Source organism: Emys orbicularis, chromosome 1, assembly GCF_028017835.1.
Source record: "Emys orbicularis isolate rEmyOrb1 chromosome 1, rEmyOrb1.hap1, whole genome shotgun sequence".
Lineage (NCBI taxonomy): Eukaryota > Metazoa > Chordata > Testudines > Emydidae > Emys > Emys orbicularis.
In genome coordinates this window covers 287,305,220-287,317,818 of record NC_088683.1, presented here as the reverse complement: position 1 = coordinate 287,317,818, position 12,599 = coordinate 287,305,220, and the positions used below count along the sequence as shown (strand labels likewise).

Sequence of the window (12,599 nt, the reverse complement as noted above, 5' to 3'; positions counted from 1 at the left end):
GTTAAAAAAGCAGAAGGATGGGGAGTGCAATGGTTTAAAGAGAGGACTACTGAGATCCTGCAATTCCAGATTTTTCTTCTGGTGTAGATACTTATCTCAGTGGATTAAACATTATTGTTGCATGTTTTAAAAATGCAGATATTGCTAAGGAAATGTGTTGGTACTCCTGTCACGTGTGACTGAATAAAGGAAAACCTAGAGATGGGGGATTTAAAAAAAAATACCAACAGCAACAATTTTCACAAATGGTTGCCTAAAATAAGCATCCTAAATCCATACTTAGACATCTAAACAAGTGGCCCAATTTAAAAAGCAACAAAAAGAAAAAACAACAGAGACTTTGCTCTCTGTCCTATTCCCCTAAAAAGGGAAACACTCTAATTGCTTAACATTTGCAGGGAAGAGGAAGACCTGACCCATCCTTCTCTCACTTTCATATTTATATATGGCAAATTAGGAAAAAAACAAACCACCCCACAACTCAAGGCAGTTTCCTGTCATCAGGGATAAAGGGAATAAAATTATTGTGGTCATTTTTACTTGTAGGAGGCACTCAGAATAGAGCAATGGGAGCCACATAAGAAATTAGATAAAGATAGTTCAGATATCAAGGCCCTAACAGCGGGAAAACAAAACAATTTGGCAACAAGTTTTTTCCCCAGTGACAACTTGCTCAGGGCTTGTCTTCAATACTGGGGTAAGTTGACCTAAATTACGCTACTCCAGCTATGTGAATAATGTAGCTGGATTCGACATAGTTTGGGTTGACTTACCCTGGTATCTTCACTGTGCTGTGTCGATGGGAGACGCTCTCCAGTTGACTTAATTTAATCTTCTCGGGGAGATGGAGTACTGGGGTTGACCAGAGAGTGCTCTGCCGTCGATTTATCAGGAATTCGATTGCAGCAGCATCAATCTCCCCGGTAGCGAAGACAAGCCCTCAGCCACATGTCAGTTTCCTGGATAGAGGATTTTTTTATGTAGCGGGGGCTCAGACCTACTGATAAATTGTCCTGCAGGAACTGTAACAATTATCTTCTGTGAACTTGGCTGAAGCTAAAAGTTTATGAAGGGTATCAGTTATCCAGATTTGCAGATATAGGTACCTTCACATCACTTTGTTAGCTATGGAACTAGAGGAATATTTGAACAAGTCCATGGTCATGTCTGCGATGAATGCTACAGCTAGTTGAGAGACCGAAATCTGTATTTGTGGGAAGTAACTTCCCTGAACTCCATAAACCAAGTAACAACCACCCTGACAAATCATACTCATGTTGAGGTGACATGAAGAGATGCAAAATCAGAATGAAGACTTCACGACTTAGGCAGCATTCTCAGTCGTTGACTGTGTGTCTGCTGAATCAGTCTGCCTTTTGTTTCAGCTCTTCTTTTATGTGTATTGTTCTTATGGAAGGGAGAGTCTTCTCTGCCCATTTCATTATCTCCATTCACTTCTTATGTAGAGTAATGCTCCTTGATGCCCCTTGGTGGTTGATGTAAGCCACAGTGGTCACGTAGTCCAACTGGACCAGAACACGCTTGCCCTGTAGGTAGTTCTGGAACTTCCGCGGAGAGCTTCAACAGGCTGATGTTCTGGTTCCTTTCCCCAGAGTTCCAGGTGCCTTGCACTGTCATTTGTAGCACAGGTGTCTCCATCCCATCAGGTTGGCATCAGTTGTGAGTTCTTATGGATCTGGAAGGCATATGGGAAGACCCCCTGAGGATGATCTGAGAGAGTTCAGCACGTGGTTCAGAACCAATACCTGATCCTCTAATAGTTCCATACTTCCAAGAGAAAGGACTGGAGGCACCTGATATGGGACCCTGCCCGTGAGAGGATTCCTGTTCATGAAACCAGAAGGACTAGTAGCTGTAGACACTGAACTATGGTCAGAATTGCACACTTTACTAACATGGATATCAGATTCTGGATCCTGTGGAATCTGTCCAGTGATAGCTAGATTCTTTGCCACGGAAGGGTATTTCCACTCCCAGGTGAACTACTTTTGTGGAGGGCCTCTTCTTAGTGTTTAACATAAATCCATGTGCTTGAAGCAAATCCAGTGTTTGGATTGTGGCACTCCTTGCTGCTGTTTTGGTCAAAGCTCTGACCAAGAAGTCATCTAGGAATGGATAAAGGTGAGTGCACTGAGATCTGAGTCTATTATTACCACCAGCATCTTGGTAAAGAGCCTTGGGCCCAATAAAAGGACAAAAGGAAATGCATGATACTAGTGGTGGGCCATGCCATAAGTAAGTCTCGGCAATCTGTGGTCGAATGGTCATATGGGAATATGGAGATATGCATCTGCTAGCTCCACATAAGCAAGGAAGCCCCCTTGAGACAGGAATGCTCCCATTGAAGCTACAGTCTCCATCGGGAACCTTATTTTCTTCATCCATTTGTTGACCCAGAATGGGTCCAACTTCCCCCCCTCCCCTCCCACCCATGCATGCTTCTGGACAAGAAAGAAAATGGAGTATGGTCTTAAGAATCTTTCTTCTGTGGGAACTCTTTTTATTACTCTTATATCTAGGAGATGTGAAATTTCATTTAACACCAGCTCATATTTGATGGGGTCACGTCAAGATAGGGGACTGAGGATTGGATGTAGTGGGGCCCTTAGTTTGAGGGAGTATCTGTGACTCTCTACCTCTTTCACCCCCTTGTCTGTCGTTGATCAAGACCATTCTTCTGAGAAATGGGAAATTCTGCTTCTTAGGTTCAGGTCTCAGTAGAGGCACATTTGTTTGTTGTCACAGTGGACTCTTAGAGGTGGCGGCTCCATCTCTGGATTTTCCACCCAGACCTCATTTCCAGGGTTTTCTCCTCATATAACTGTTGTCTTTCCTCTGGTACTTTTGTGAGAAGGATGGATGAAAGCAGTGTTTTTATCTGTCCTTAGAGCATGGTGGAGAGGATCCATTTCAGTTTGGTAGTGCTTTCTGCCATTATTTCGTCTAGGTTCGTTCCCCGCAGAGGAGAGAGACTGTGAATTTAGATGAGCAGATAATGTATTTGGACTGAGCATCAACCTTCTAGGGGTGAAGCCAGATGTGACATCCAGCTGCTGAGCTTTCACCTTTCTGTCAGTTGAATCTTTGTGAAAGATATCCCCTTCCAGCAGGTTTATCATATCTTTTGCTAGAGATGCTATTGCAGCACTGATCTTTGGTATATCTGTAACGGCACTTTTTGGCTCTTGCAGCTTGTAATATCTGAATGAATGTCTGCTTATGCACCTACCCTTATAGGGATTTCCTATTCCTCTCTGATCAAGGATGGATGAAGCAGGATTGCTGTCCTAGGAGGGGATTTAAAAGGCTTATCCTCTAGCATCTTCTCAAGTTGGACATGGATTATGAATGCAACCTTTTTGCACATGATTTCAAACATAGCAGGAGGGGGGGAAAAAAACCCTTTGTTGCATTTTCTTCACATCCTGATCAGAGCCTGAATGACTGCTCCCTTTCCTCAGGAGAGAAGGAGATGTCTGAGTAAGAGGATGAATACCTCTGAGGTCATTTATATCTTTTCTTTTGTCCCCCTCCCCCCACCTTTTTTATTCTATTTTTTAAAGACTTTAGCCTTTGCAAGCATTGCCACCCAAACACAATTTACTCTCTTAAAGAGCCTGTAAAGCTGCTTCACAGACAGAGCACCACTTGAATTTAGTTTGGTGTTTGTGCAACAGCTCCGCTATGCATGAATGGGGGCAGAGAATCATGGCTGGGAGGCACAAGAGTGCTAGCTGAGACTACTTCACTGCTCAATACCCAATCCAGGAGAAGGAGAACTAAAGGCTGCTCACTACTGCTACCCAAAATGAATAAAATTAAAGGCTGCTCCTCGGTCTTGAACAAGCTGCTACCCAGTAGCGAACAGGGAAGGTCACAGAACTGTGGTAGTAACACCAATTTTAAAAAAAGACTATACAAAGTCTAACAACTATCCCCTTTAGCAAGAAGGGAATTGCATTTTAGTCAAAAACTGTCTTTGGAGATAATTCACTGTTAGAAAAGCCAGGAAATTAAAGTTGGGAGCATTCTAGTTTCTGTATTTTTCTCTTGCATGGAAGAATGAAGGGAGCAGTTGGTAAGCAGGTGTCATCAATGGAAGTAAGTTTTAACTACCTCTAATCCGAGGGAAGAGGGATTCTAATCAATGTTACAGAATTGCCTAACATAGAATCATAGAATATCAGGGTTGGAAGGGACCTCAGGAGGTCATCTAGTCAAACCCCCTGCTCAAAGCAGGACCAATTCCCAACTAAATCATCCCAGCCAGGGCTTTGTCAAGCCGGGCCTTAAAAACCTCCAAGGAAGGAGATTCCACCACCTCCCTAGGTAAAGCATTCCAGTGCTTCACCACCCTCCTAGTGAAATAGTGTTTCCTAATATCCAACCTAGACCTCCCCCACTGCAACTTGAGACCATTGCTCCTTGTTCTGTCATCTGCCACCACTGAGAACAGCCAAGCTCCATCCTCTTTGGAACCCCCACTCAGGTAGTTGAAAGCAGCTATCAAATCCCCCCTCATTCTTCTCTTCTGGAGACTAAACAATCCCAGTTCCCTCAGCCTCTCCTCATAAGTCATGTGCTCCAGACCCCTAATCATTTTTGTTGCCTTCCGCTGGACTCTTTCCAATATTTCCACATCCTTCTTGTAGTGTGGGGCCCAAAACTGGACACAGTACTCCAGATGAGGCCTCACCAATGTCGCATAAAGGGGAACGATCACGTCCCTCGATCTGCTGGCAATGCCCCTACTTATACAGCCCAAAATGCCATTAGCCTTCTTGGCAACAAGAGCACACTGTTGACTCATATCCAGCTTCTCGTCCACTGTGACCCCTAGGTCCTTTTCTGCAGAACTGCTACCTAGCCATTCGGTCCCTAGTCTGTAGCAGTGCATAGGATTCTTCCGTCCTAAGTGCAGGACTCTGCACTTGTCCTTGTTGAACCTCATCAGGTTTCTTTTGGCCCAATCCTCCAATTTGTCTAGGTCCCTCTGTATCTGATCCCTACCCTCCAGCGTGTCTACCACGCCTCCCAGTTTAGTGTCATCTGCAAACTTGCTGAGAGTGCAGTCCACACCATCCTCCAGATCATTAATAAAGATATTAAACAAAACCGGCCCCAGGACCGACCCTTGGGGCACTCTGCTTGAAACCGGCTGCCAACTAGACATGGAGCCATTGATCACTACCCGTTGAGCCCGACGATCTAGCCAGCTTTCTATCCACCTTACAGTCCATTCATCCAGCCCATACTTCTTTAACTTGGCAGCAAGAATACTGTGGGAGACCGTGTCAAAAGCTTTGTTAAAGTCAAGGAATAACACATCCACTGCTTTCCCCTCATCCGCAGAGCCAGTTATCTCATCATAGAAGGCAATTAGGTTAGTCAGGCACGACTTCCCCTTGGTGAACATACTCGAGAGCTAAATAAATATTTACGAGAAGTGCCTATTGCGACTGAAAGTAAGAGATCTGCATGTGCAAGTGCACAAGAAAATATCCGATTTTTAAAAAATTCTATTTGATCAGTGTGCAGTTACAAGCACAAAAACATATGTCCCCTCTCATTAACATGCCCTTTCTATTAAGCACTCTCATTTGCAATATGTGAACACTTAGTGGCTTTGCTTACATTTAACCTAACAAGCTAATCACTAATCTGAGCCTAGCAATGAATTTAAATAGTCATACAGACACCTTATAAGAAACTGTGAGCCTTCTGTAAACAAGAATAACTCCATTAAAGACAATGGTGCTGCACCAGAATAAAACTAGTGAGAGGTCAGAATTAGGATCTCTACTAGTTCTAGTTCAGTTACAATATTCTGCTCCAGTCACTTTTGCTGAATCTCATTTTTGTCACTTGTGGTACTTTTAAAATTGTGTTTGTATTATTGAAAATGTGTGTGTACTGTGTCTGCTTATGAAGTAATGTAATACTTATGATAATTTTAAAATTTGGAGAAGAATTATTTTAGGCTCCAAGATCTACAGATATTCATGACCACTTAATTTTAAACAAATAATTGCACATTTTACAAGTCAGCACCACAGTTGCTGTTCCTTAATGATTGATGTGGAGTGTGCTGAGAAAGAACAGTGATAAGAAAAACAAATAGTAAGATACCTGAACATTTGTGAAGTACCATTAAGAAACTGGAGAACATAGCTCATACCCTGCTACTCTACCTGTAGATGGGGTGAGTTGGTCAGATTTAAATACTAGATTTCCCTACTCCCTATACATAAGGGAGTAGAGTGGGCAGCAAAACACCACTATTTATCTGTGTTGATTAATTTTTAGTCTTAAAGTGAAAACAAATTTTATCTCCAATTGGAAGCAATCTTAAATCTCATAGAATATTAGTAATTCACAAAATATAATATAAATCAATTATCAAGGAAAAAATTATGTTCTTTAAGAGAGACTTACCAATGGGAAGTGCCAGATCTTTTTTCATCAAAGCAGCTGCACATGCTCCTCCTAGATTGGCCAACTCTTTCTCAAGCTGTATAATACCCTTCAAAAATAAGAAGAATTTAAAGCCAAAGGTAGTTTCAGAAAAGAAAAGCTGAGTAGTTGTATTAATAGAATGCCCACAAACTACTAAAGATTGAGAGAGAGAAAAATATTGTGCTCTAGTTCAGGGGTGCTCATCCTTAGGGTCATAAACAGGTTTCACGGAGTTACAATCACATTCCTTGCTTTACCGCTATAAGGGAGGAGAGTCCTGACCCTTTTTTTCCTTGTAACATGGGATCACAGTAGAAAAAAGGTTGAAAACAATTTCTCTGATTAATAGGATTTATTAAATGTAGGCGGTTGCTAGGCTTTTACACTCAGCAGAATCACTCTTACCAGAAGATAACTGTTTTCTTTAGCCTGTAGCATTCACTTAAAAGAGTGGGAACTTGGAAACATACTACTAGATAAACCAACTGTATATACATGCATTAATACCTTAAAGCTATGTTCCCTCTAAGGGCAGGTCTACACTTACTTCCTGGTCCGGCCGTAAGCAATCGATCTTCTGGGATCGATCCCGGAAGTGCTCACCGTCGACGCCGGTACTCCAGCTTGGCGAGAGGAGTACGCGGCATCGACGGGGGAGCCTGCCTGCCGCGTCTGGACCCGCGGTAAGTTCGAACTAAGGTACTTCGAATTCAGCTATGTTATTAACGTAGCTGAATTTGCATACCTTAGTTTGAAGTGGGGGGTTAGTGTAGACCAGGCCTAAGATGTGCTCATGTATGCAGCATGCATGAACTCACTCACATATGCAACTTAGAGGTACCATTACTCAAAGGGCTTCCCCCTTTCTTACCCTACTGCCTCTGGCTGAGGGGACTCCAGATTCTCCTTCCACCCAGCTGCTGGTCCTCAGGAGAAGTCCCTTACAGCCTCTTCCCTGTATATTGGCCCTCAGGGAGGGTAAAAAGCTCTGGGTTCTTCTCCCCATTGATGTTGCTGCTCTGCGGGTGGGTTGGAAATGAGAACCCCTCTTCCCCCTTGCTGGTCCTTATATATGGAATGATCCCCCTTCTTCTGGGAAGAGGAAGGGAGTGTGGCCTCTCAACCTCCTTCTGCTCCGCTCCTGAGGGAGTCCCCAATTTCTTCCCCACACTAGTTTCCCCAGATGCTAGGCTCCCTTTCCCCCCAGCTGCTCCTCTTCTAAGGTGGGAAGGGGAGTGTTGTTCCTCCCCAGTCAGAGGAAAGGGGACTATTGTGCTACATTCCAGTTTCTCCATTTTTCTGTCTGTGGAACATAAAAGTGTCTGAGCTCATGTTTTAAACCTAAGAGTGCAGTCTCTTCCATTGTGTTCAAAGGGTCTGATTTTTGTAAGTGCTGAGTGCAATGCCAATTTAAGTTAGAGAGCGCTGTGGGTTGGCTCAGCACTTCTGAAAATTGGGTGCATGGGTTCTAAACTTGCACTCAGGAAGTTATTCATTCCACATACAGGAAAAGGAAACAAATTAGTGGGAACAGTTAACTAGAGGAGCTTCCAGGGTAGTGATTTCCTTCAGAGATAGACAATATACAAAGAAAGACCAAAATCTCTTGGCCCAAAGAGCCCTCCAATCTAGAATCTTGATTATGCCTCACCTTCCATAGATGCAGGCTAACTAATCTGTAACTAGAGGGTGTGTCTTGGACTCAAGTCCTTATGCAACTGAGCCCAAGTGGACTCCGATTACAGATTCTGAAATGTTGAGCATACATGTGGATTGACACCCAACTGCTGCTTGCTACATCACCTTCACAGAATCATATTCTCTTTCTGCCCATGTACTGGTCTTGACACTAAAATAATTTGTGTTTATGTCTAGATGGCAAGGATACCCTTCTGCTTTGTACATTTTTTTTTAATTAGGTTATACAGCCATTCTGTTCTGCCCAAACAGGAGGTCTGTCTTTTGCATCATGAACAGCACAAAACTGAGTTTGATTTTCAAAAATCTTTGAGTTTTATGAAAATAGAACATAATGGTTCAAATTATATCTAAGGAATTCTGTAGTGACTACTTGTTGATACCCTTGTTTGCACTGAATAGCAGCATACTCTCGGAGTATTCCCATGAACTTCAATGGGATTGCTTGTTGAGTAAATTTCTATTCAATGTGATCAAGGATATCAGAATCTTGCCCTATGAGAGAAAAGAGTAAAAAACAAGAGGAGAAGAATACATTGACCCCTTTGAAAAACACAGCCAGATCCACCTTTGTGCCCTGGCCAGCTTGACTAAGTCCCCAGGTGGTAGACAATCAGCTCCGCAGATCTGTGCAACACTCCAGAATCCCTGGCATAGGGAATTCCTGGGGGGGAAAGGTCTGGAGCTATGGATAGCTGGGTGAGTTAAGAGCAGCATGAAAGATGCTCTAATTTACATTCAGGACAGCGAAGAAGGTGGCTAATAACTAAGGTTAAGATTTTGTCATGGTTATTTTTAGTAAAAGTCACGGACAGGTTATGGACAATAAACCAAAATTCATGGAAGCCCTTGACCTGCCCCCTGATTTTTACTAAGAACAACTGACAAAATGGGGAGGAAGGGATCCAGCACCCACTGCTGATGAGGCTCTGGGGTCCCCCAGGTGCTTGCGGCGGCTTGGAGATCCGGAGTCCTCCCACTGCCCGTAGTGGCTGAAAGTGCCAGGGTCCCTCCTGTTGCAAGCGGCAGCTCAGAGCTGTGGGGTCCCCCCCATCACACATGGTGGCTGGGAGCTCAAAGGGGTGCCCCTCCCCGCAGCTCAGAGTTCTGCAGGGCCACCCCACGCGGCTGGGAGCTGCAACTGGCGAATTAAAATTGAGTAATTATCTGATGGTGGATGGCACACACTGATTGCTGCCAGGTGGTCTTGTATAGAACTGCGGGAGAGCCCAGTCATTTTGACAGAACGCAGACAGTCCAATATAAGGGGAATATTTGCTGACGTGGGATTTGTGTTCCAGCTGCATGCAGATGGAAAAACTCTTCCACTCAGCTGAATAATGTTTCCTAGTGAACTCCTTTCTGCTGTTATTAGGGATGGTTTGTACGGCTTCAGAGCAGGAATGTTCTAAGTCTGACACCCATCCAAAAACCAAGCAATGAGATGAAGTGCTCCAGGGATGGGGTGATTGATACTGCATTTCTCCTGGGTCAAGAGATCAGGAAAGGACAGGATACTGATTGAATGATGAGATGACACTAAATGGAGATTTGGGAACCAAATTTATTTGAGCCAATTGGGGGCGAGGAGTATGACTCCTGCTGTGCCCTGTCCTGTTGAAGTTTCCATAGGACTTGAGGTAGGAATGCTAGAGAGGAAAGGCATAGTTCAGGTTTCCTGACCAGGTTAGAAGGATAGCATCGCCCTGAGAGTGTAGACCTAGAGCTCCCCTAGAACAGTAGATGTTGCATTTCCTATTCATTTGGGAGGCAAACAGATTCTAGGTGGGGTTCCCCATTGAGTGAAAATACTGTTCACTACCGAATCATGCAGCTCCCACTCATTATCAATAGCAAAATACCTAATGGAGGTGTCTGCCAACACATTCTGAGTTCCCAGAAGGTAAGATGAGGACAGGGTGATTCAATTCCTAATACACAAATTCCATAGGGCAACTACTTCTATACACAAGAGAATGGATCTTACCCCTCCTTGCTTGTTGATGTAAAAGTTGGTTATGCTGTTTAACGTTATGAAGACATGATGGAACTGGATAAACTGAAGAAAGGCATTGCAAGCCTATCAGACTGCACTAAATTCCAAAAGACTGATGTGCATCCTGGTTTCTCGGGGTGTCCAAGTGCATTGTGCTGTATGTCTGTGTGGCCCCCCCAGCTCAAAAGGGAGGCATGTGTAATTACTGTATTGTCCGGTAAGGGGGATAGTAAGGGAACACCCATACATAGTTGATGGGATGACATTACATCACAGATTGTTACATTAGCGATTACGTTACTTTCGAAGGAAGCGTCACTGTGGTATTCATGCTGTGTTTGGTCAGCGAATGCACTGTTTGGAGCCACGGCTCTAGGCAATTTAAGAAGAGTCTGGCGAATGGGGTAACAAGTGCATGAAGCCACATGTCTCAGAAGGAAAACAAGTTCTGACTGGTACTTGAGGGTTGCAAATAACCTGGTCTATCAGGTTGTTCATGGCATGAAACCTGTCCCTTGGTAGATAAGCTCTTGCTGTGATTGAGTCCAAAGTCACTTCATGCAGTCTGTGGTCTGTATCAGAGTGAGGATATACTTTTCAAAGTTTACACTGGCTTCAAGAGAGAAAAGGAGCTGAAGTATTAATGAGGTCGATATGCAGGCCTCTTGAAATGTCCTGGCAACAAGAAGCCAGTTGGTGAAATAAGGGATGACCGTCAGACTTTTCTACCTGAAATGAGTTGCTATTACCAGGATGACTTAGATAAAGAGCTTGGGATCAGTGGCAAAACCAAATGGAAGCATCGTGTACTGGAAGTGGTCTGGGCCCACCATGAAATTGAGAAACTGCTTGGGGGGGGAGGGGGGGGGATGAATGTCCACGTGAATGTACGTGTCCGTCATAGAGAGAGCTGTAAATGGAAATGTCTTTTTACAGGGGTGGGATTATGGAAGCAAATGTGATTATATGAAATTTCAGCTTGCAAATAACACGATTGAGATTGCAGAGTTGGAGAATGGGTCTCTAACCACTCTTCTTTTTGGGTACTAGGAAGTACATCAAGTAAAAACCTTTTCCCTGGTGTTGGAGAGGTTTCCACTCTATTGCTCCTCATTGGAGGAGGGACTCTACTTCCTGCCTAAGAATCCCCTCATGAGAATGGTCCCTGAAGAGGAATGGAATGGGGGTTTTGGAGGAGGTAGGGAAGTAAACTATCGCATAGCCAGATTGAATGATATCTAATACCCACCCACCCATTGTTATAGCACTCCAGTTGTAGAAATAGAGTGCTAAATGACTGTTGAAGGATATGCGGGTATAGGGTAGTGGCAGCATAATTGATGGTGTGCAGTTCTTGAACTTCCATTATAGATGTAACAGGAAAAGTTTAATAAGCGCACAAGAGAGACTTGAGCAAAACGCTCGTAAGTAGGACCTAGCGGCTTTGTTAGGACAAAATTAAAGTTCTATGACAGCAGAGGCTCCCTAATGGGAGGAACCTAGAGAATGTAGGGGAGAGAAGTCCTTGTTCTTAACAGAATTGTGTTGAGCAGATATTACAATCATATGTCAGAGTGGCACCTTCCCTGGATTACAAAAGGACGATTTGAACCCTTCAAAAACAGAAACAGTCCACATTACTCAGTAGGCTATCCTCCACATTGTAAGGTGAGTATTTCTAGGTTGGAACGCAGAATCCTCCCTTGTGGTTAAGACAGGATCTCTGGACAGATAGGCAGTGATTATGGTGGCTCTCTGGCCATCTGAAGATACCAGTGCTAACAAGGTCACATTGAGGCTATTAATATGTTTGCTCTATCCAAACTGCTAATCCTTATGACCTTGGGTATCAGGGAAATGGGAGATAAGGCATATAGAATAGAGTTGGATTGAGTTCTGCTGCATCACATCTTAGAGGGAGCTTTTGTTCCTATATACTCTTCTGTGATAAACTTGGCATCTGGTAGTTTTGTTGGGCACAAAGACGTCTATTACTGCATGGCCCTAGACATCAAATAGTGCTACAGTCACCACTGGTTTCAAGGACCACTTCTGTTGATCATTAGATGGCCTGCTGAGCAAATCTACCTCCATCTAATCCACCCCTGCAAGGTGAAATGCAATGAGGTTTAGCTTTAGATGAAGCACAGCCATAGTTTTATTGCCTCCACAGATAAGAGCTGGGAATGCACTCCTCCATGTTTATTGATACAGCACACAGCTATAGTGTTGTCTGTAAGCAACTGTATTATATAATTCTGCAGGGATCCGCAATAGGCTTTAAGGGCCCACTGCACTGTTCTGAGCTCTAGCATGCTGATATACAATCTGGACTAAGGTGTTTCAACGATCATGTACCTAGAGGTCTTGGTACTGTGGACCCCAGGCCAAATCGGAGGTAACAGTGGTGACTGTGATGGCAAGTGAT

The 12,599-nt window shown here is 43.8% G+C and overlaps 1 protein-coding gene across 1 annotated transcript in view; it reads right to left on the bottom strand.

The window, feature by feature from the left end:
- Positions 1-12,599, bottom strand: part of MYCBP2 (MYC binding protein 2) — a 419,800-nt gene that overhangs the window by 156,552 nt on the left and 250,649 nt on the right. Inside the window, exon 43 of the mRNA XM_065413662.1 lies at positions 6,457-6,544. Coding sequence (XP_065269734.1) covers positions 6,457-6,544 — 88 coding nt within the window. The remainder of the gene's footprint in view (positions 1-6,456; positions 6,545-12,599) is intronic.